General features: G+C 46.3%; 1 protein-coding gene across 5 annotated transcripts in view; it reads left to right on the top strand.

Moving 5' to 3' along the window:
• Positions 1-477: 477 nt before the first annotated feature.
• The window catches only part of FAM124A (family with sequence similarity 124 member A), a 107,738-nt gene continuing 83,546 nt past the window's right edge, over positions 478-24,669 (top strand). For 3 of the 5 annotated variants that reach the window (XM_073795140.1, XM_033843523.2, XM_019936649.3), the window contains exons 1-2: positions 478-689; positions 8,945-8,976. In XM_073795140.1, coding sequence (XP_073651241.1) covers positions 625-689; positions 8,945-8,976 — 97 coding nt within the window. In that variant the 5' untranslated portion in view covers positions 478-624. Of the gene's footprint in view, positions 690-2,254; positions 2,392-8,944; positions 8,977-24,669 lie in introns of all 5 variants that reach the window. The other 2 variants (XM_073795139.1, XM_019936646.3) reach the window with 2 other exon arrangements.

Raw genomic sequence — 24,669 nt, 5'->3', positions numbered from 1 at the left:
CACAGACGGGAACACGCGGTCAGCAGACACCCAGAAGCGTGCACATACAAATACATACCAACCCACAGCGAACCACAAAGACAAGTGCGCACGACCACACAGACCTCGCCCACTCATGCATTCACATCACTCATAGGCGTGCAACACGCGGGCTCACGCGAGCTCGCGCACAGACTCACAGCCGGAGCACACACCCTCTTGCGCGCGCACCTACCCTCGCGCACATGCACACACTTTCTTGCGCGCGCACATATTCTGCACACATCCCCCCGCGCGCGCTCACACCGCGTGCACACGCCCTCTTGCGTACGCACATACCCTGGCTCACGTGCACACCCCCGCGCGCACACGCGCTCCGTGCACTCACCTTCTTGCGCGCGCACACGCTTGCACGGCCGAGCGGCGAGGGGCGGGGCGGGAGCAGCCCCGGGGGCCTGGCTGGGCGCGGCCAGGAGAGGGCGCGGCGCGGGGTGGCTCCTGAGTTGTTTGCCGGATCCCGGGCCGTGAGACGCTCAGAGGGAGCCCAGCCAGCTCGGGCTGGTCCGGGCTGCGCTGGGCGGCCCGGAGGGAGCGCGTCCCGGGTCACGCCGGCGCCCGCGAGCGGAGCGCGGCGGGGAACGCGCCATGGACCCCAAGGCGGGTAGCGGCGAGGAGGATGACTGCGTGGACTCAGGCGCAGAGACCGGAGGGTGAGCGGCGCGGGCCGGGCAGTGGGCGGGGGCCACTCTCCGAGTTGCGCGGCGGCTCTTCCCGGCCCGGGACCTTCCTGGACCCCGCGCCGGAGTCGCTTCGGCGGGACGCGGCTGCGGGGACCGTTTCTCCTGCCGGGTCCCCTGGGGAAACCGGAGGGGCTGTGGCGAGCCCGCTCTTTGCTGGGCCGGCCCTGAGGGCAGAGCGGCGGGGTCCGTGGCTTCCCCGGTCAGGGCGGGCCCCACCCTGGAGGGCAGAAAAGTGGAAGGACTCAAGGTTCAGAGTAACCCCACGCAGCCCACACCACCCCAGACCCTCTTGCCCTCCGTCATCACTGAGCTGATGCGGAGTGCCGGGCAAATGCAGTGTCCCCCGGTATCACCGTTAGAGAGACAAGGGATGCTCTTGCACTTGTTTCCACCTTCCGCGAGGACTTTCTTATTGTTGCTCCGGAACCCCCTGGAGTCCAGGATGGGGGTCTGGGGGTGGGGAGAAAAGGTAAAGCGGGTAGGACACGTGAGACCTAAGAGTCTTTCAGAAGTCTTCTAAGAGGATGGCGTTTTTCATTTTACGGCTTTATTGTGCTTGCCAAGACGCCCTCCCCAGCTCCTCCACTGCCCCGCCGAGCTTCCTCACTTCTGAGCGCACCTGTCCCAGCTGGAGCCGCTTGCCTTGGGCACAGGTGGGATGAAGATTGTGCTATGATCTAGCCTTGCTTATTTTTAAAAATGTCCTCTTCTCTTCGGCGGACTCAAACAATTAGTCCAAACCTTTGGAGACTAATTAACCCTCTCCGAGCAACACTGTTTTCCTGAGTGGGACAAAAGACTGAATGTCTTTTAGGAGACGAACGTCATTGTAAAGCCTTCCGCCCAGCCCCTGTCTCTAGAGGACTTCCCGGTGCAGAGTCAGCACTACATCCAGGATGCGGGTACCGACCCAGAAGGAAAGGGTGTCTTTGCCTATCTGCAGTAACCCAGGGGGAGGGCTGGAGCTGCCCAGAACACAGAAATCCTCATTCCAAGAAGGCTGGGGAGATTTAGACATAGATCTAAGGATTTGGCAACCCTGAGAGGACAGGAAGAGAGTCCAGGCCCAGAATAGACCTAGGGTCACACCTGACCCGGAGAAAGGCTCCCTAGGCAGCCCCCCCCCCCCCGCCTGCCCAACCCCACCCTTCCTTACAGCCTCTATCCACTGGAACCGAAATCCAGGAGTTTACTGCCCCCAAACAATTACCCTGCAATGGGCTTTCCCTGTTATCCGCACTTGTGATCATTGATGGTTCGCTACAGAACCCTGTTACACTGCAGTGTTGTAACCTGACTCCAAATACTGAACTCCTGTGCTTTCTCCCACGCTTTGTATGTGGGGCATTTATCAACTTTAATTGAAGATCCTTGGCTTCCCCCACCTACCCCCGCCCCGCCCCAGTTAGCTGAACATGAGTAGAAGAAACAAAACAAAAGTAATCGGGTCATTTTCAGCTGGGTTAAATAAAGCACCGGCGGGTCCATTGGTTTTCAATGTGCAGAGCTCACCTGAAACGGATCTTTTATGCCAGGGCTCTCTCGGAGAAACGGAGAGAAAGCCCTGACCCGGGAGTGTCATCACCCCAGGATCCCAACGAACAGCATGACAGCTGTCGGGGCTCCTGGGAGGGGCGTGCTGAGCTGCTGACGCCTCGCTGTCTCTAAGTGTGTAAGTTAACAGGACAGAATTGTTTGAAGAATTCTTATTGCTTCCGTAGCATTCTTAAGCTAAAGGTCAAGTGGCGTGCATTTAAATGAGATGGTTTCAGTGAATGCTTCTCAGTCTTGTATTTGCTGCATATTCATATATCCCTTAAAGCTGAGATTACGTATTAAAAAACCGTTCAGTTTCCCTGCTTTTCCAGAGCTTGCCACCTCTTACCCTCTCCAGCTTCCATACAGCTACCTGTCGAGATTGTGTAGAAAGCATGAAGAAAGCTTGCTCCGTATGTGTGTGTTATCATTATTTTTAAAAACGCAAATCGGATCATGTCTCTCTGCCTTGCAAACTTTTAGTGGTTCTGTCATCTATAAAGCGTGAAGGGTTTAGCATGGCCTACAAGCCCCAGTGTTCGTGGGGTCCCCACCCCTCTCTCTCTGGCCTTGTCACTTGGCAGGCTCGTCCCTGCACCCTGTATATGACCACATCAGCTGGGTTTTTTCCAATTCCTCACCTGTGTCAAGCCGCCCTCTTTGCCCCTAGGCCCTTCTCCACCTGGCACGCCTGTCTGCCAGGTGAAACTCTACTCTTCTTTCAAGAGTCAGCTCAAGTGACACATCCACTCAGACAGGGAGCCTTAATTTGGGTGCATGAATTGCTTTAAGTTGCATGCAGAATGATGGGCTTTGTGAAGTTTTCTAAGATACCGTTTTTCATCAGATTCTCAGAGTAGCCTGTGATCCCCTCCAAACCACGTTTGGGCAGGGTGTAAGTTTCATGTTCATCATGCTGCGTTTGAAGTATTGGGAGACAGCCAAGTAAAGATGATGAGTCAGCAGTCGAGTAATCTACCTAGAGAGCAGGTCAGACAGGAGGACTGCAGTTGGGAACCGTCAGCCTAAAAATGGCAGTTGAAGCCCTAGGAGTGGATTCGATCAACTAAAGTTCATAGCAGACACGAGCCTGGCGTTTACTATGTGCCAGGTACCATTCTAAGACTTACATGTTTCATTAATTCATTTAATCCTTCAACAAATCTGGGAAGCAGGTACTATTTAAGACCAGCCTTGAAAAGCTACAGCATTTAAATGTCAGGTAAAGGAGGGTGAGCTGATAAAGGAGGCTGAGAAAAATTAGGCATGAAATGAAAAAAGGAAGAAGGTGATATCCTAGAAGCCAAGGGAAGAAAGGAAAGAGATCAGCTGTGCTGTTGAGAAACAAATCAGGATGAGGAAGTCATCTCCCTTCTTTTTAAAGGGAGATGATGAAAAGGCAGAGGGGTAGTGGAGGAGGAGGTGGCTGGAGCCCTTTGTCTGGGAAAGGGAGGGGTGAGAAGTGACAGTAGCTGGAGGGGAGAGTGGGATGAGGGAAGGATTTCTTAAACGTAGGCATGAATTGGGCAATAAATGCTCATAGAAGGGATTCTGTAAATGGGGAATGATAACTACGCAGGAGAAAAACGGATATCTGTAATGTCAGCTTTCTGAAAATGTGCAGGTAGGTGGACTTCAGGTCACGTGGACAGATTGGCTTTGGAAAGAGGAGGGACATCCCTGTTGCACCCAGTGGGAGAGAAGGGAAGATGGGTTTCCGTTCAGTGCAAATGCAGCCCCCCGTCCCCCAGGAGAATGGAGACTTGACACTGTTGTTCCGGGCGATGGTGTGTGAGACCCCAGTCAAGATTAGTGATTACATATGAAGGTACTAGTCTATCTTGCCATTGCTTTTCCTGCAGCAGTGTTCACCCACCTGGGGGCAGGCGGAGAGAGACAGTGGGTAGTTGAGATCATCAGGGTTTGGGGGAGAGGGACTGTTGCTAGGCTGGGGTGAACAGAACATAGGAGCAAGGGAGATGTGCGGCTGTTGCTTGAGCTGATGACTGGTCCTTTCAGCAGCATATCGGAAGTGCTTCCAAGAACCTTCGTGGATTCCACTGCCAGTAGACAGACTGTGCTGATCCCTTTGAAAGTTACAGTCCACAGAGCCAGCCTGCTGGGGTTCAAATTCTGGCTCCTCCACCTAGGAATTGTGGAACCTTGAGCCAGTTACTTACCCTCTCCCTGCCCTCAGCTTTCTCCTTTGTAAGATGGGGATGACGATAGTACTAGTACTCACCTCATAGGGTGGTTGTGAGGATTAAATGGGTCTAGACACTTAAAGCCCAGAGAACAGTGCCTGGCATAAGTAAACCCTCAGTACATTATTATTTCTTATGAAACACTCCAAATGGTAAACTTAGAGTTTTATATGAATAAAAATGTACCTCTCCAGGTGCACTCAAGACCATATGTTCTTTGTTACGCATCACAGTAGAGGCTCTGATGCTTTTAAATGCCTTAAGCAACTTGATTACTGTTCAGAACATCTGAAAGGGTACAGCACATGCCTCAATCTGATCATTATTTTTATTTTGAAGATGAGGAAATGGAGGTTTCAGAGGGCGCGTGGCTAGTTAGTGGCCTAGCTCGCAGCTTGCGTCTCCAGCACACCTCCTGCCTAGTGAAGTTGCCTTTCAAAGAGCTATTTGGTCTGGAACTAATTCTTGTTTTCTGCTCAGACGTTTTCTTTTGCTCGAAATGCTACCTTTGCTGTCTGACGCCCCCAGCAATACAGGCTAAGATTGAACGCAAACTAGCATTCTTCTGTGGCGGTTGATGTCATTTTGAAACGCCCACTTTCCAGATCCACTTGAAAACAAGCCTTGTGCTTCTATGTACTTGCTGTTAGAAGAAACTGGCAAGTTGGCTACTGACCATGGTCAACTGTCTTAAGAAACAGAGTCTCTTAACAGAGGGACAGGCAGTGTTTTGTAAACCCAAACAAAAGGCTAAGATGAATGTTTTCCAGTGGGTGTTGCATTAGTGCTGTCTCCCAGATTTGGCCTCTAAGCCAGTCTTTCAATATAACCATAGCTGATGGATTATTTTCATTCAGAAGTTTGACCTGGCATTAGCGGATCTCCACGTCTGTGGCAGCTGTCACTGAGCTTCTGAAAACATAGGGTCACACCATGCTCTTTATCTTTGGGTGAACTCCAACGGATGCGTCACTGTGATTTCAGTGATAAACAATTCAAAGGTCTAGAGTTTATAAACAGGTGGATGGAAAGGAATAGGTAGAATCCATTTTTAAAGGGGACAGGCTTAAAGAATTTTAGATGGGGAAATGTTGCATAGAAGACAAGATGATCTATTAGATACTCTGTTGTCTTTGCGTTCAAGGTGGAGCTAGATAGCTCTAAATTACCATGGCGTCTAATTCAATGGACTGGGAGTTAACAGATGAGGTCCGTGGTGCAGTGAGCTGGTGTTTTACTGAAATGCCAAGGTCAGTTCTTATCCCAGGATTTCCCTGGAAAAGAGAATTTAGGAAGGTATCCATTTTCTATAAATATCAAAATTGGCAAGTAGGCTGCTGACGGTGGAAAACTATCTTGAGTGCAGACCCCTTTATATTTAACCCCTATACGTATAACTGAAGTACAGTCAAGGGACCACATCCTACTTTCTATTCATTATTGGCACAGATACTAAATAAATGTGATGTTTGAAAATGCGTTTACTCTGTGTCAGGCATGTGAGTATATATAATCCTTGTATTATTCTGCTCATCTGTATCATGTGTCCACAAATTTTTCATCCTCAAATTTGTGGATTCACCTTGCACGCTTCATTCTGGCAAAGCTGAATGTCTCATTCAGAGCCAGCTGGATAAGTTCTTAGGATGTGAGACCAATAAGCAAAATTCCCAAGACAGGTACCCTGCAGCTTGCTTCCTCCTACCCAAAAAAGCTGGGAGTACACATCCCTCCGGAGAACCATACTCAGTATCTGAAATTGTTTGAACCTATTTATGCATACAGTTTTTTCAAGCTTTACAGCTTGTCTTTCACCAGCCCTATTTCTAGTAAATAACCTTTTGGGGTTATTTGGAATGTATTTTAAGAACTATAAAAGTCTTCATACCTTGACTCAGCCCCCATTCCCCATCATGATAATTTTTCCAAGGAAATTAAATACCAAGCTGTGTTTATAAATTTCTCATCACCATGTGCTTTGCAGAAGTGAACAATCGGGAACAATCGTATAGCCAACAAAAGGGAAATGGTCGACTAAATGATAGCACATCACCTTATCTGAAATTATAGTTACAGAAACCATGTAGCAGCATTTTATGATGGAGTTTAGTGAAAAGAGCAGTTTAAAATTGTATCTCCATCGTTACGGCAACTGAGTACAAATTACGTCACCAGGACCAGAGGCTGGAGAGTAATGTGAAGTTTTAGGTGACTTTTCTTTCTGTTTGATTTCTGTTTTGATGGTGGGCAGGGGTGGAAGTTGGGGTGATGGATGAGACTACAGAGCTGGGCAGAGGCCATCAGTCATAGAAAGAGGGGTGCGCTGTTGTGCACTGTCGAGCTTGAACGTCATCCAGAGAGGGACATGATCAGATTTGTGCCTTGCAAAGATTGGCTGCTGCATGAGGAAGGAATTGGAGCAGGGCGAGAGTGACAGAAGACCGACCATTTGGCAGGCCTGACCTGGGCGGCGCCTTCCATCATGAGAAATATGGAGAGATTCGTGGCAGGGGCATCCGTTATGCCAGCACCTGCCCTAAAATACCCCCGTTGCACTTTAAGATTCTTGGAATATGTTTCGAATGTAAATTTCATTCTACATAGGTATCCATCTGTATGCAGATCTTTAAAATGTATGCATATGCGAAACCCATATGCTTCAAGAGTATTTGGAAGATCCTAGCTGAAAATACTGACAGAATTTTAAAAATAAAATAAATACGATTGCACGTTCTTACTGAATGTTTTATTGGAATTGTCATGCAATTTCTTTGAAGCCTGGCCTTCTTAAGATGATCATATTGTAATGGAATTGTTTTGCTGTTGCATCTCCCACAGTGGATGTTGGTTGAGTTTTCACTGCATATATGTACAGTTACATTTCTAAGTATTGTCCTGCCTGGTTCCAGAAAGAATTTAACGCACCAACACTGGGGTTACAAATCCTGCATTTCAGAATGTGCTTGGTCCCTGACTCTCCTCTCTCATTTTCTCTCCCTCCATCTCCTCTGCCTTTTCCCTTAGCCAGCATGTCTCCGGGCTCTATCCAATTCCTTCTCCCTTCTAACTCCTTCCTTACCACCGCTCTACCTGCCTAGTTCAAGCCTCACCTCCTGGTCTCCTTACAGCTACTATCACTTTAGTTTCCTAATCAATGATATAAAAAATTGGATGAGATCTCCGTGGAGGCAGTTTGTAGTATATAAAGGGATATGCAAATGTGAGTAGTTGTTATTCTTTCCAGTTTTGAAATTCAGTGACTCTGTGACAACTAAAGTATTTCATTTGAAAAGAGAAAATCACATGCTGTTTTTCTTCCATTTTGTTCCTCTAGCAATAAGTCGGTGCATGGTTTTGTGTGGGAGATGTAGGTTGTTTGAATTAGTGAGAGGCATGCTTTTTATGACTTTTTAAGAAAGTTTTGTATATATCCTTTTAATGTGGTAAGAAACTCAATGGAGTAAAAATTGGATAATTCAAGAAAGGCAGCCTGAGACTAAGTAAATAAAAGGAGTGTATATCTATAAAATTAAACATAATTAACCACTTTATTTGCATAACTATGTCCCCTAACTACCACCTTGGTAGAATAAACTCCTCCATGCCTGAGAGCTTAATTTCCTACCAAGAATGACTTGGGGACACTGTGGGGGAGAAAACCAATAGCTTCTATACCATGTACGTTGCCAGAGAGGGACGGTTTAAGAGCCACACAAGTGGAGCAGAAGCTTAGCAGAGATTAAGCAGACACGTTCTTGGCCGCATTCCCATTCTCACAGAGGCCGAATGCCAGCGGCTGATTTTTCAGCATACAAACTGATGGCTTATTTCACCCCGGCCCTAACCCTGCCTTTTCCCTTTCCAGATCACCGCCCACATCCTGTTACTCTAATATCTAGCAGGATTTCTTCCTAGATGGAACTGAAATCAACCATCACTGTGCTTGTGTGTTACCTGATGGTCAGCCAGGCCTTGAATGTGGAAGCCCTCCCAGCCAGGGTCCCTTCTCCCCAGGGTCCACCTCGCCTCTGCTTACATCAGCAAAGAAACATTTCCCTGAGGGGTGGTGCTGACATTTCAAGGGTTTAACCTTTTGCAGTGGTTTAACCTTTTGTGGGAGTCATGAACCCCTTTGAGAGTCTGCTGAAAACTTTGAGCGTTCTCTCCGGGAAAATAAGCTTCCACTCAAAAATTTGCCAGTAAATTTAGATGGTTCGGGACCCATCTGGTCTCCCATCTGGGAGACTCACAGAGCCCATATGAAGGACCCCGGATTTCTAGAATGCCTTTAAAGTTGTGCTTTCAAATCCAGACATAACTTGATTCTGCACAAGACAGTCCGCAGCATGAGAGTTTTTAATTTGGGGCATTTCGTTATCAGTTAAATGCTACTTACCACTGACTGTTTAAAATTCAACTTTGAAGAGATCACTTGGAGAGAAAAATAATGTCTAATCCTGCTAATACTAAGGTTTTGTGTTTCAGGTCTGACTACAGCCACATGTCCTCCACCAGCAGTAAGTATGGCTTAAATGTTCTTCAGTTTTGTCTTCAGAGTCCCCCTGGGGGTCAGCCCCATCTCTGTATGTAGAGAAGGCCATCCATGTAACCCTTGCTTTAATAGAAAGAATCTCCGAAGGTATCCTGGCCAAAGGATGTGATACAGGCTTCTCTGGGGAGTGGAGAAAAGTGGAGGCTTTTCCTGGAGAATGTGATTGTACCTTGATTTGAGGGCTAGACGTGCCACTACTTTCCCTGTGAAAATTCAGCCTGGAGGAACTAGCCCAGGCTTTATTCACCCGCATGCTTGGAAAATACCTTCTCTGACAAAGCTGAGGTAACTCATTCATTCAACAAACATGTATCAAATACCTGCTGTCCTTGGGCTCACAGCTCAGAGTACATTCATTGGATCATCAGGTGGCCCCAGTTCCTCTGTTGGGCAGATTTCCTCCTGTGTATTTCTGCACTTGCAGGCAGATACCACAGATGATGATTATATATGGTAAAATAAATAAATAAAAAGTATATTTATAAACATACTCTAAGCATAGAAAAAGGTGCTTGTATTGAATATTAAATTACGAGTAAATCTATTTATGGGAAATTAGGCGTTATATCTAGGAACAATTTACAGTGATGAAGATCACTACAGAGCCATTCAGACTGATTAAACACTCATTTTAAAATAACAAAAAAATTTTCTTACAATAAACGCCCTGATGTTTTGAGTCGGTAAACACTGAATTGTTTTGGCCTATCTCACTATCCTGATAAGCTCTCAATTCTAAATAGTTCCCAAATGGAAAGACACTTAATTGGATTATTCTGTTTATTAATGTTATGGCTTAGTTTTTCCTTTGCAATGAGAGACTGTGTGGAAAGCTGTATATCTGGGATGGTTATTTAGTGTCAAATTATATTTAGTTAGTATAACTGCAGCAAGCAATTTCGGATCATTTCAGCCAACTGGAGACCCAGCATTGCCCCTTAGTTATTAAGAACCGTTAGTAATAAATTAGAGAATAATGCTCCAGTGATTTGCATTTCCTCCCTGAAGCTTCTGCGTTCCTAAAATCAGAGAAAGCGCTCTCTCTCGCGCGCGCGCGCTCTCTCTCTCTCTCTCTCTCTCTCTCTCTCTCTCTCTGTCCTGCCATTTTCAGTTTTGCCCACAGGCTACATTTCTTTAAGAATGATTTTTATAAAATACTTGCCCGAAGTCCTTTGCTCAATTTGTAGCTCCCAAAGCAGTCCCCTGGGTCACAATAAAGCGCCTTTCTTATCAGCGAAATGGGTAATTTGGTTTGGGATGTTTTCCTCTCCATTATTTTAATTGCGATCTCTGAGTTGGAATTTCTCTTAGTGCAACTGGGATCGATAGCCTTTTATTGCTGTTCCTTTTCTCTTTAAATTTTTGGCGAGTCCTGCCTCATTCTTCAGTGTGGGGGCCTCTTGGTGAGTGAGGGTGTGTATGCGTTTCATATTTCAGTTAGGAAATGTATTTGACTACCAGTAATAGAGAAAAAAATGACTCAAGTAAGGGTTTGTTTTCCTCTAATGGAAAAAAAAAAAAAAGTCCAGAGGAGGCAGTGTGGGTGTGCTACGCAGTCCTCAGGTTTTGGTCTCCATCCTCAGGGTTGCCTCAAAGTTACAGAATGGCTGCCTCTACCACAGCCATCACATCCTTGTTCTGGGCAGGAAGAAGAGGGGAGGGGAGGGTACTGGTGGGCCTCTGGCTGTCTTTGCTCTCTATGTTGCCTGAACTGCCTTTCCTTCCAGCCAGAAGCATCAATCCTGGCCGCACCCATACACAGGAGAAGGGCCCTTATGCATTCAGTTAAACGTAACAGAGTGGATCCTTTCTGAAAAGAAAAAGAGAGTATTAAATCTAGAGTCTTAAATCTGTCCTTTAACACATAGGTTCAACAGTGCTGCAATAATAAAAAGTATTTTCCAAGTAGGTGTTAAAAACAGCATTTCCCCACAAGCTAGATAATCACTCAGAGGACTGAGTAGAAGTTTGCTGTTTCTCCTGAATGGTGCAGTTCCAGGCTCACTCTCCCTGTCACAGCCAACTCGGTGCCAGCACCTTCTGTGTGACCACGGGCCCAGAGGGCTGACCCGTCAGTCCTAGTTCCCACATTTTGGTCCTGGAAGCAGCTCCGGCGCCTCATGGTCATTGTCCTGCGATCTGTCAGCCTCTCGCCACTGAATGGCTTGTTTCTGAATGATTCCTGACTCCCAATTGGGATTTGAGCATTGGTTACCATTTACTTTTAGGAAGTGGACTTTTCTGTGTGTGCAAGTGGTTCTTCCCGCACATTCACCTGATGCCCCTTTACCTGTCTGTTCCTGAGTTCACAGAGGCCTGAGTGCTTCCCTGGGGAGAGCTGGGCTTAGACTCTGTCTGTCCACAGTTGGTTTCTGTCGTTACCGGGATTGCCAGCAGAGCTTCCTGCAAGAACACCACTCTATTTAGTTGCCGGTTTTCTTCTTGGAATGCAGGGACTGCTTCTTCACACTGCCTGCCCCTGATGGCAGAAGAAGAAAGGTCATCCCTAAGACAAAGTACCAGAGCAGTGGTGTGGGGTTCAGGTGTCCTAGGCCCCAGTTCTGGTTCCACCATACATTAGGTGTATGCTCTCGGGCAAGTCATTTACACTCTGTGAGCCTCAGTTTCCGCCTCTTTGGAATGAGGAAGTTGGGCTGAATGACCTCTAAGGACCTCTCCAGGAGCTCTGGGATGCTCAGATGTGACTGTCTTAGAAACTCCTCTAAAAAGAGAGGAGAAGGGAGGGAGGAAAATAGTGAAGAATCAAGGACACTGTATCTTTCTCCTTGATCCCAGAGTAAGAGTCCAGAGGATGGGCATTCTCTCTAGTGGCCCGTAGCATTAACCCTCAAGTGAGGGCTGTTCAGAATCAGTTTGAGTTTCTGTATTGTAAGCTGCCCATAAGTCGGTGGCGGTAGAGACCTTGTGGTGAGGGGCAGCTGCTGCTTTTTATCCCCCCTCCCCTCAAGTAAGTGGAAGGGGGGGGGCCATGAGTCATTGGGCTTCCTGCTTCTCCTCGACCTCTTGGGTTAAAGAATCGCATTTCTGTTGACTGTGTCCAGTGTCACTTTCAATTCAGGGGAGTGGCTGAGGGGGGCTTCTTTAATGGATGTTTTGATTTTATGTGGATGAATTTTTTCTAATTGCAACTTGTCCGTTTGTATTTTTTAGATTGATGGGCAGAAAGGCTCTTTCTTTGTGTTTTCTGCAAAACTAAGCCCACTCTTAGCACTCAGGAGATCTCAGTAAAGCCTAATACTTCCTTAGGAAGCTGAATTTAATTTATACTCTTAGAATTTTAGGTTGTTTTTTCCAGCAACCTGGTTAGAAGATCATCAAGCCACTGTGTACAATTTGCATTCTTAAGCGATTTAAATAGAAAGGGGGACTTTTATAAACAGAATAAAAGAAAAACAATAATTATGCTGGGGGAAAATCATCAACTGTGCTACGTAACGCTAATGAAATTCTCGTGTGGTTGAATATTTCCCTTCAAATAAAGATCGTAATGATACTTGGAGAATTCCTCCTAGAAGATACTGGGAGCTGAAAAAATGATATTTTCAGGACAGTATACCATTTCTTGCGGGTCTCTAGCCCCAGGATAATGCCGGTAGGAGGCAGTCAAAGAATTAACTAGTTCTCTCTGTTTGAGACTCTTCTCCAAGAGCCTCTTCTCTAGTTGCCCTACTAATTGTGCCCTAAGACTGTTCCTTCTTGAACCTCGAGTAGAGTCGTCAACTCTTCACCTGCCGGTGACGGCAGGACTGCCTTGCAGTTTTGTGCCCCTTCAGGCTTTTCAGAGCACACGTGATAAAAAGTCAGTTGAAATGATACAGAGGGCTCTTGGCAATGCCCTGAGGAATTCTGTGTGTCTGAAATTATGGAGAAATGGCCATGAGCAGTGCGTTCTCATTTGAGCCCAGGAGCATGTAGCAAGCTGTAGAAAAAAGGCACATGTCATGGGTGGGCGGGAGTCACCGAATCTGTCTTCATCTCCCTCCTCCAGGCCTCAGATTCCTGCCCTACGATTTCTTCCCTAACTTTCTTTCCCTGACTTCCTGCTCTGCCCTTCCAGTGACTCAGGTAGCTTCCCTGTTTCCTGCCTACACTCTCCCTGCTGGCCCTGAGCTGCTACAGGCTATTGGTCCCATGGACTTCTGTCCCCTCAGCTTTCCTGGGGCTGCCATGTCTATGACCTGCCCTTGAGGGCGGCCTTACAGAGGTCCAGCTGGTGCCGGGGGCCTCTGGACACACACTGGTGTCCAGGAAAAAGGGTCAGGTGGATTGCAGGTGTTTTTTAAATAGGAAAATTGGGGTGTTTCGGTTCATTGCAAGGCACTGTAGCTGGTCTAGAGCCACCATGGGACTTGTCAAGTCTGCCTTGCTGCTCTGACAGGATGACATACCGTCCCTTCCTGAGGTTGCCTTTTCTCACGCGCGCATCTTTCTGAATGCTGTCTTTTCCCTTTCATTTCTCAGTGGTGTCATCGTTTCCTTGCTGTTTCAGGATACCGAAGCATCATACGTTTCGATTTTGTCTCTGGCCACATCTGTGGGTCCCGTCAGCGTGCAGGGAAAGATAAGACCATTGTGATTTAATTAACAATGTAAGGAGCTTTCAAAGCAGCAACACCTTGAAAAGATACGATTGCCCGCGCTGTCGAACTCATCAGTGACAGGGGACATTTGAACATATATGATCTGTGTCTCCGTATCCAAGAGCTCAGTCCAGCCTTGGGATATGAAATATTCGTTATTTTCTTTCTGTTAGGGGAGACGATAACTTATTGAAAGAATTTGCTCACTTTAGAGCCAGTTTTTATCACATACATCCAAAAAAGGAAGATCAGTATCTTGGAAGAGGTGGTGCGAGCCAATTTCACTGTGATCCATTTGTCAGTGCCGTAGTTTTCTTTTTTTTCTTCTGTGTACAATACTTTTCTCCATTATGATTTTGAGAACACATAGCTTTCAGAATCTCATTCCACAGATCTAGGCAGAACTCAAATCTGTTCATTAATCCTTATGGAGAACAATTTCAGCCAATGAAGTGGCTTAATTTTGTGATGAGTTTGGAGTTGGCAATATGCACAGGTTTGCCAAAAGACTAAAAAATCCACCTAGTCCATCCCCAGCTTCACACTCCTATTGCAGTAAAAGCACCCAAAGAAAAGTCACCGATTTTCTGTAATTTAGAATATCGCCTTTCAGACGAAGTTAGCTATAGATGGTAATACAGTCATCAGAGACCAGCCTGCCAGGTATTTTAAGTATCTCAGTTCACGTCCATCACTACTTTCACTGATTTTCTACTTCCTCTGATTCCAAAGGGCTTACTAATATTAGTGACACTGTTTGATTGACTTACTAATATGCAGTGTCACTAGTATTAATAACTGTTGTAAACCCAACAGTCGACATAAAACGAATCAATGCATCGGGAACATGTGTACATATTTTCAATGGAGGATGGTCAGGGTTTTGTGTGCCAGGAGGTCTTGAGTGTGCAACTTCCAGCAAATGAACCCCAAACAAGAACTACTCTCATTTTTATTCTGGTTGAGACCCTATTCTGTCCCAACAGTCATGTTCACGTGCAGAGCTGTTCTCATGGAGGTTCAGAGTGAGCTGCTGCACAGCTGGAATGACTCCACAGCCCTAGACGGGCTCTCCGTGAGTGGTCTTGTGCTGGATGCTTGTATCACTGATGACACAGTCTTTCCTGATGTGTGGCGATGACTGCAGAGATCAATCGGAAACCATTAAGATGTTGTACACGTGGGACAGATCAATCTGATTTTCTTGTCTGGTCTGTCCTGCTTTGTGGCTCTGCCTTCCAAAGTGACTGTGAGATTAAAGCTTTTACTCAGAAGTACCTATCGCGTTCCCTAGCATGGGGCGTCTGGGCCACTGACAGCTCCAGCTCCTGTAGCTATATGTGAAAGAGCCCTTAGGCTTCCTCTGTCCTCCTGGGCATGCACTGGCCTCACTCCAGTTAGGAACTGGCTCTCCTGCCTATGGAGAAGGGCCTGGTGCTGGTGGCTCTTCCATGCCCCCAGGCATTGAGGCTTTCTGGGACAACTGTGGCTTCATGTTTGAGACACTTCTTATGTTCCTGGACCTTTCTCTTAGGGCTGGAGCCATTTAACATGGAGCTTGTAGGTAACACTAATAAAAAGGCCACAGTCCTGGAAGCGTCGTTTTTGACAGGTATGGACCTTGCAGCCACTCAGGTGGAGGCTTAGCAGAAGCTGAGAGCCGCAGAAGGCCAGCTGGTGCAGGTTGGGGTATTTGCTCCTTCCACATTTTGTCAGCTGCCCAGACAGGGTATTCTTGGCCTGGCAGAGCACATAAAATCACCAAACTGGAAAACTTGCTACTCAGAGTGTGGTCCACAGACCACAGCATCACCCTGAAACTTGTTAGAAATGCAGAATCCCATTTCTGACTTCCTGAGTCATGTGAGTTGTTTGTACGGAAATTTTACAGGGCACTGATCTAGCCCATCTCCCCAGGAAATAAGATTGCTCTTAAATCATCCATGATTGGTGTGATTTATCCAAGTTTCTTACTTTCAGAGGCTAATTTTTAATGGTATAATCTGTAGGTTCTAGGATTTGTATAACGTCTAGATAAAATTATTCACTTAATATTTAAGTTATTTTATTGATAATTTAAAAGAAAATTGTGTTCCTCCTCTAAGAGTAGTTTATTTTAAAACATGGGACTTGTTCTTTATACGGCAAGCTAGAGGTACTTGTTTGGGGTTTTTTTGAGAAGCAGGTGGCAGCCTTATCTACATGATCATGAAATTAGCAAACGATACCTGAGATGAATGAAACTACTGGAGGTGAAAGAGTGGGTGCACTTACAATGTTATTTGACGGTATGGGGTCTATATATTCAGAGTCCTATGAGTGGGAACCTGGAAAACTAGACAATATTACTAGTTGACAGTTGATAAGAAAAAAGCAATAACCAGAGATACTCATCAGGAAATCAAAGGCTGAGGACAATATCCCACACGGACAGCTCCTCTGATGCTCTGTTACACAAACATCCATTTCTGAAAAAAATGATTGTGCAGTCCTTTTGGCTTCAAAGATAAGTTTTAATTCTGTGATTTCAATTACATATAGGTGTCAATTTCTAGCCAGGATATGAAAGAAAAATGGAGGCAGGCTTCTCATGATCACAGTTCCCCCGAGAGGCTGAAGTGACACTTCAGGGACATCTGTCCTACCAGGGTTGTCAGGACCCCTATCCCACGAGAGGGAACAAGAGTGAGTAGCTGCTACTACGCCTTCTCCTGACATGCCAGGTGCTTTTCCCAGTTTTAAAATAATTATATCCAAATAATACATAGTCCTTGTAGAAAAATCAGAAAATACAGATTAGCAAAAGGAAGAAAACTCAGAATGCAGCCATCCAGAAACAAGTTGTAATTTGGTGTCTGCCTTTATAGATTTCTTTCTGAGCATCTATATTCCTATATATGTGTACATTATTACCAAAAATTATATTGGATAGTTTCATGGTCTAATTTTCTCACTAAGCATATTGTAAAGTTCTTTATGTACCAGTAAACTTACTTCTATAATAGTTTGACTCTCTATACAGGATTCCATTGTATTTCTTTCTGCACCATACTTTATTCACCAGTGCCCTATTGTTGGTCCTATAGGTCCTATTCACTTTTTCACTATTATAATCAGCATTTTATACTATATCTTTGTGCATATCCTTCATTATTTCCTTAGTATAAATTCCTACGAGTGGAATTGCCAAGGTAAAAAGCGTACTTACTTTTTAAAGCGTATGATCCCTATTGCCAGGTCATTTCACTCTCCCATTGGCATGAATGAGAGTACCAGCGTCTTATAAAAATTGGGATTTTTATAAACTAAAACTGTATGGGTGGATACACACACAGTAACAATGGGCAAAAGTGCTCTGAAGAGCAGACTGTAAACAGGGAGACTCTCAGCTTTTGGAGACCCACAGGCTGAAGTCTGTTCTGTGGCTCTCATTAAAAGTATAGTATTGATTACGTGCCCGCTCCAACCTCAGGCAGCAATAACAGTGCCTCCAAACCATCTGTGCACTGCACAGGCTTCATGGAAAGTATTTCGCTTCCAGTAGACAATTTCTATCTTTATTCAACATCAGTATTGTTGCTGTTAACCTTTGAGGGGAAGACAAGTTGGAAGTATTCAGGGAAGGTTGTGCAAAAAGCCAGGTCATATCCACTAAACGTTAACAATATTCAGAACTGACTAGGAAAGCGAAGAGGATCCCATCAGCCCTCCCTCCTTTCTTTGTAAACCTTCTCTCCTTCATCCTCATTTGTTAAACTTTTAAATTTTGTACAACACACTGGTTATGGAAGGGAAGGTACATTCCATCTGCTCTCACTTCCCCTTTTATTTTTATCTCACCCTGACATCTTCTGACATTATTACTGGTACCAAAAGGTACTGATGCTGAGCTGTGCAACCAGTGCCTGGAAGACTTATCTTTCCTTCTTTGTAACAAGAATAGTTGTGAGAAGTCTTTCCTTTATTGCGGGGAGAACTGGACTTCCTCTGTGAGTCCATCTTTAGTATTTCATTGCCTCAGGCTTGAGCATAGGCTGAAATGTGTGGGTCACAGACAATCTAGACTCAGAAGTTGGAGATCTTTCTGTGAGCTGGCGTGTTTAGAGGCTCACCGTCAGTTGGATGCTGTCTCTTGAGAACTGTGTAGGAACCTCCTGTTTCAGTGAGTATGCATTTTCACAGTCACCTGCTCAGGTGTAAGAGTGGAACTGTTCGTTGTATTTCTCTGTAATCGAGCTGAACTTAGCTCTTGAGCCACCACCTCAGCCCCTGGCAAGTGAAGGTACAGGTCTGCTCTGGAGCACCCACCCCTGCACGGCTCAGCCCAGGAGTTCAGTACATGACCCTCAGAAACCTTCTGGCATCCAGGCTTTGGTCAGGTCTCTTCCAGTCTTCTTCCTCCCACCAGAAGCCCAAACCGGACATCTGCTGAGGCGGAAAAGCCGCCCCTGCAGCATCACACATTCTTCTGCAGAGTCCAATTCATGGGGTAAACGCCCTGCCCTAGGTTTTTAGCCTTTCTTAGCTCAGAAGGCCTCTTCTGTCTCCGAAACCTCAGTCCTTGCAGTAGAGAAGAGCCTTGCCCTTCCAGACTGTTTCCTCTGCTGGGATCTGAAAACAGTCTAAATTCAGAAACTTGATGAATGGTGGGTCCATCTGCCCCCACCTGCCCTGAAGCAATGAACAGCCCAGACTCTGCAGGTGGAGGGCCGCAAGCAGTAAGAAAAGTGTGGGAGAGGGAAACTTCGGTTATTATCTCTGAAATTCATCCCCTACGTCATTCAGAACCTACCATCTCCCATTTTGTGTTTCTCTTCTATTTCTCACGTGTGAGCATCTTGCTTTCTCAGTTAGGTTGTGATCTCTGGAAGGGACCCTGTCTCCTCCTGCTTTGCAGTCCTTGGGGCCATTAGCAGGAGTAAGCACTTCAGAGCTAGGGGGAGCCCCAAATTGGAAGTTGGGAGATGTTTGTTCTCTTCTAGACCTGCCGTTGACTAACGGGTCGACTTGGTCAAGTCGTCTGACCTCATCTGTACCATGAGGGGCTGGACTAAATGCCTCCCCCATCTTTAATTTTCTAGTCATGCCCAGGAAGCTTGTTCTTCAAGTGGGATGTAAGGTACCTATTTTTCTGAGGAAACTTGGAAACAAGGCCCAGGGATACATCAGTATCCTATTCAAGTTAGCAAAGCATTTGAATATTTCACTGAATTTTAGGCCAAAAAGAAAGAGTCCACAGCCTCCGTTTCCCACATTGCTAGTTTCATCATGAGCAGAAGCAATGTCACATTTTATCTTTGATTTTTCAGCGCCCATCCATGATATATTTTATAAGCATGTCCATAGTGTTTTTTCCTGGAACACTTATAAAGCTAATCATGGTTCATCTCATTTCTCAACATCCTGCCAGACAAATCCCTTTATGAGATAAATCTTAGTTACTGTAGTTGTGAGGACTCGTCCCGCTAGCTCTCGCGTAAGGCTGAGCCGTCCTGATGAACAAAGCCTCGGGATAGGTTTGGTGAACACCGCCTCTTTTGTCTGCTTGGCTTTGATAGATGTACCTTACTTCTTAAAACAAGATGAATATTCTAACCCTGTTGTTTGCAAGCCCTGCTGCCTCATCTCCAAATCTACAGAATTTCACTGAGGTCCTGGCACTCTCAGGGTGACTGTGGCACCGATGGAAATGGCAAGATACAGTGTGGTTTAGAAAGAATGGCAGTCACTGAGGAGAAGAATGGATTCTGTGTAAAATACTAGAGTCTCTCTCTTTTTTAATTTATTTTTTATTGAAATAGAGTTGATTTACAATGGCCAGTAGACACATGGAAAGATGCTCAACATCACTAATCATTAGAGACATGCAAATGAAAAACTATCATGAGGTATCACCTCACGCCGGTCAGAACGGCCGTCATTAAAAAGTCTACAAACAATAAATGCTGGAGAGGGTGTGGAGAAAAGGGAACCCTCTTGCACTGTTGGTGGGAATGTAAATTCGTACAACCACTTTGGAAAACTGTGGAGGTTCCTCAGAAAACTGAAAACAGAATTACCATATGATCCAGCAATCCCACTCCTGGGCATTTACCCAGCCAAAACTATAATTCAAAAAGATACATGCACCCCTATGTTCATAGCAGCACTATTCACAATAGCCAAAACATGGAAACATCCTAAATGTCCATTGACAGAGGAAAGGACAAAGGAGATGTGGTACATATATACAGTGGAATACTACTGAGCTGTAAAAAAGAATGAAATAATGCCATTTGCAGCAACATGGATGGACCTAGAGATTATCGTACTAAGTGAAGTAAGTCAGACAGAGAAAGACAAATACCATACAATATCACTTATATGTGGAATCTAAAATAAGACACAAATGACCCTATCTACAAAACAGAAACAGACTCACAGACATAGAAATCAGACTTGTGGTTGCCTGGGGGAGGGGAGTGGGGAAGGGAAGGGCTGGGAGTTTGGGATTAGCAGATGTAAACTATTATATATAGGATGGATAAACAACAAGGTCCTACTGTATAGCACAGGGAACTATATTCAGTATCCTGGGATAAACCATAATGGAAAAGAATATTTAAAAAAATGTCTATATGTGTATACCTGAGTCACTTTGCCATACAGCAGAGATTGGCACAAATAGCGTCTCGTCAGTCATCTGAACCATATAACTTTTTATACACAAGGGGTCTAGTACATTGTTAAGCACTGGGGACTGGTGTGCGTCAGACCTGTCTTACCTTCTCATAAAACTGCAAAGTCATTATAGTCCTCAGGACTTAGATAACTATGCCAGATATATTTAAGTGTTTCTAGCTGAATTAAACCTTCTCAGACCAATTACACATCAACTTCCCGGGCCTCTTCCAGAATCAATGTCAAGCAGTGTCAGAATTTAAAGTGACTTTGTTATTTCCTCTCTGGTTGGTGTCTGGCCTTTCCTTCCCCCTCCTCTTCCCATCTGCAGGTTTGTTCCACAACAAAGCTTAGAAATACATTTAAAGTCAAGTTGATGTCACATTTCCAAGTGGAGAAACATGCAGGGTGTCTAAAGCATCTGCCTTACTTTCTATATCAATTCTTTCTTAATTTTTTTTTTTTTTTTTGCGGTACGCGGGCCTCTCACTGTTGTGGCCTCTCCCGTTGTGGAGCGAAGGCTCAGCGGCCATGGCTCACGGGCCCAGCCGCTCCACGGCATGTGGGATCCTCCCGGACCGGGGCACGAACCCGTGTCCCCTGCATCGGCAGGCGGACTCTCAACCACTGCGCCACCAGGGAAGCCCCCTTAATAGTTTTAGAGTGAGTTCAAGAATAAGCCTCTCACATACAGATTCCTGACACTGTTTCTGTACTAGGTGATGAAAATTGAGAGAGCCGTCAAATAACTACAGGGATGGCAAAGCCGTACTTCTTACAAAGTCTTGAGTGGCCTAAGGGTCAGAAGGATGCCATAGTGTTCTCCTCTGTCAAAGGAAAAGAGAGTTTTTGGCTTAGTCTCTTCAGCCTATATTCCATTCTTCAATTACACGAAAGTTCTGTGAATTCAGGCTGAAGGAGGAGATGCATTTTATCTATATTATGGACGCATTTTGGATCCCCTGTATTAAATACTCTGCATGTCACCTCATTGCCACCAGATTGCCACTATTCCCAACCCTGCGTCTCATTTTAACTGCAGTCTGGGGCTGGCACTGGGACCAGCCTTGCCCCTTTCATAGCTCAAAGTTACAGGCCAACCAAAATTACTGAGAATTGAGAATGTCTTAGACTTTAAGTGTTGTCAGGGACAGAGGGGATTGCTTCAACTTTTTAATTAGTTCAGAGGTTCCAAGAACTGGCTGTAAAAAAAACTGTGAAAAAAAAACCCAAAAAACTGAAGGCAGGTTATTCATTATATTCCGGATGAATAGACTCTCCCAGGAAGGAATTTGGAAACCCCTTTCTGGGAGCTTTTATTTCAGGCATTCTGGGAAGACCAGGCAGCTTGATGTGGGGAGGTTGGCCCCCTGTGCCACTTTAACGTAGCAGGTTTTATATTCATTGTCATTCTGGAGCTTCTTTCCCTCCTGCTTTCTGACCTAATCTTTCTTCACAGCATCACCCTAGGCCCTGGGCATGTCTTTCTTACCCACCTTGTCCACTGTCTCCTGTGGGTGTTCCACCACTTGGTCACATGTGTCTGGTTGACAGACCACACATCCAAGCCCCTGAACTGTTGGGTGCTGCAGAGTGGGGCTCTAGAAATGCAAATCAGGAGTCTATTCAGCCCTCCTGCATTTGAGGTTAGGGGGACTCAAGCTAAGCTCCAGGGCCAGATTGCCTAAACCATACAGCCTGCAGCAGCTAGAGGTGCCCTTGTTCAGACTCTGGGCCTCCTGGGTGTGTCTGGGGCCCTGTGGTTCTTATGGCACTGGAACGTCCAGGGCAGTTTATTCAGGGGATTGTAAGGTTACTGCCTTGGAAACGCCTTGTTGTACCCACATTGAACATGGGTTTGTTCAGTGAAGTGTCTATTGCATTTAGGTACCTGACTTCATCTTATATATTTTATTATCTATCTCCCACCACTAGATTATAAGTTGTATGAAGGCAGAGACTCTTTTAGTCACCACTGTATCCTACAGTGCCCGGCAGGTAGTAGGTGCTCAATAAATATTCCTTGGTTAAGGAAGTGATTGCCACTGAATTGCAAACTGTCAGTGATAAATGGTGGATAAAATGACAGGAGACATCAGTCATTGCCCAGAAATTCTAGAAAGGGGTATCTGAGCTTGTCATATCCTGAGACTTGGCCAGGCACTCCCTTTGGAATGAGCGATCTGGACCTTCAATTAGAGACGTACCTGCTGTTGGGAAGTCAGTGTCTTGGGGACACATCAGTTTGCCAGTTCTGGGAGGAGGGCAGTCTGGCAGGCACTGGACAGCAGGGGACAGTGCGGGCAAGAGAGTGGCAGTGAGGGGTCCCACTGGCAGTGAGGCAGCATTGAGATAGCCAAGTGGGAGGACCAGCATAAGGACATCTGTCAACAAGCAGAAGGACCTCAGTCCCCTCCCTGTCCGCCAGCAGACTTAGGATGTCCACATGGGTCAGGGATTGCCAGAAACTCTCCAGGTATACCACGTGGGTCAGGGATTGCAGAAACTGTCCAGGTGTACCGCGTGGGTCAGGGATTGCCAGAAACTGTCCAGGTGTACCGCGTGGGTCAGGGATTGCCAGAAACTGTCCAGGTGTACCACGTGGGTCAGGGATTGCAGAAACTGTCCAGGTGTACCGCGTGGGTCAGGGATTGCCAGAAACTGTCCAGGTGTACCACGTGGGTCAGGGATTGCAGAAACTGTCCAGGTGTACCGCGTGGGTCAGGGATTGCCAGAAACTGTCCAGGTGTACCGTGTGGGTCAGGGATTGCCAGAAACTGTCCAGGTGTACTGGTCAGTCCGTCTGCGGCAGAATCACCCACCCACATTTCCTGATGGAGCCCAGCCACAGTTTCAGAGCCCAGCCAGGCAGGCCGAGGTTCAGGGCAGGATGATTCTAAGGATGGTGGACTCAAGAGGCAAGAAAAAGCACATGGTGAGGCGCACAGACACGCCGTCCTTCTCCAGCCGAATGGCCTTTGGCGGGTCAGTTACCATTTCACCTGCAAGATGTGGAGAAAGAATACACCTTTAGCATGGTGGTGTTTTAAAGATTAAATGAGATAATATATATAGTAAAGCTTTTAGGACAGTGTCTGACAAATAATAAGAACATAATACATGGTTGTTATTGTCTAAGTTATTTTCTGTTACACTTACGAAAAAGAGGGGATATACTGGGGAAAATGGAACAAATCCTCAGGTTAATAATACACCTTCTGCCTCACAGAAGGCCTGAACTGGCGCAGTGCTTTCCTTACAGTTTGTGTTTTACATTATCCAAGGAAAATCTAATTGTAAATGATCACATGGGAAAGAATCTTCTTTGTCCTCTTGGGAAGCATAAGCTAGTTGGAAAGCTTTGTGAACAGCTCCGATCTCTCTCCAGCCCTGGGGAGATCCGCCCATTGGCCGGTTTGGGTCTGTGTCCTGCCCTAGCCGAACAGGTGCTCTCTGAGGGCCTTTGAGAGGACGTGTAATAGATATGATAAAGGCATATCCTACAGTCGCAGCGTCTCTGCTCCTCCAGGGAGGCGGAGAGGCTTTTCATGTCAATTAATTATTCACATTTTCTCTTCATCCCCTCAAACACTTGGCGTCCTGTCTAGCTCCACAGGGGCAGGTTTGCTCTGGGCGTGCGTAACCCCAGCACCCGATGACGGTGACGGTGTGGGGCTGCGTTCTGTGCCCCTTTGAGCCTGTTTATTTCAGGGTCACATGCAGTGGGCACATGCTGGCGATGGCCAGAGCGCACTAATGCCACCACTCATTCCCCCGGCTCTTCTCAGCGGCAGGATATTAGCCGCTTACGTCTCTGTGGTTCACACGGTGAAGAGGGAGCTCTGGGGTCGGGTCTTCGTCCTCCTTGCTTACTTGATGAGGGCTGCATCCCGGGTGAGCCGTGCTTGGTCGAGTGCCTTTCAGCCCCCTCCCTGCTCCGAAGCTGGGCATCTTGCCCTTTTGCAAAGCTGTAAACAGGCTTCTGCATGGCCTTTGTTCCTGCTCCCTGGGAAACCTTTGTGCCGCCCATAGAGGTGGCCGACTGAGCACCCTGACAGCTCTGTCTCGGAGACTCAGAAGCTGACTTACCCCGGGCCTCTTCTCACGCAGGCCTCCCACACCCGTCTGCTTTCCCTTGTCACTCTCTTGCTTTTCTGTCACTGTTGTGCCCACCTGCAGTGCTGCCCTGCACTTCCCCTTGAGGGCAGCGCTCACATCGCAAAGACCTGGGCGTGTGCCCTCAGGGAGGCGGTTTCTGACAGTCTTCCTCAGAGACCCAGGGCCAGAAGAAAGAGATGTAAAGGGGTGTCCATGACAGGAAGCTATGGACTGGTGGCCGAGAAGCCAGCCAATCAGAAGCGAGCAGGAGAGAGAGGTGAAGTAGCAGAAGCGTGGCC

Source organism: Tursiops truncatus, chromosome 18, assembly GCF_011762595.2.
Source record: "Tursiops truncatus isolate mTurTru1 chromosome 18, mTurTru1.mat.Y, whole genome shotgun sequence".
NCBI classification, from domain to species: Eukaryota; Metazoa; Chordata; class Mammalia; order Artiodactyla; family Delphinidae; genus Tursiops; species Tursiops truncatus.
This window is presented reverse-complemented; position numbering and strand designations above follow the sequence as displayed.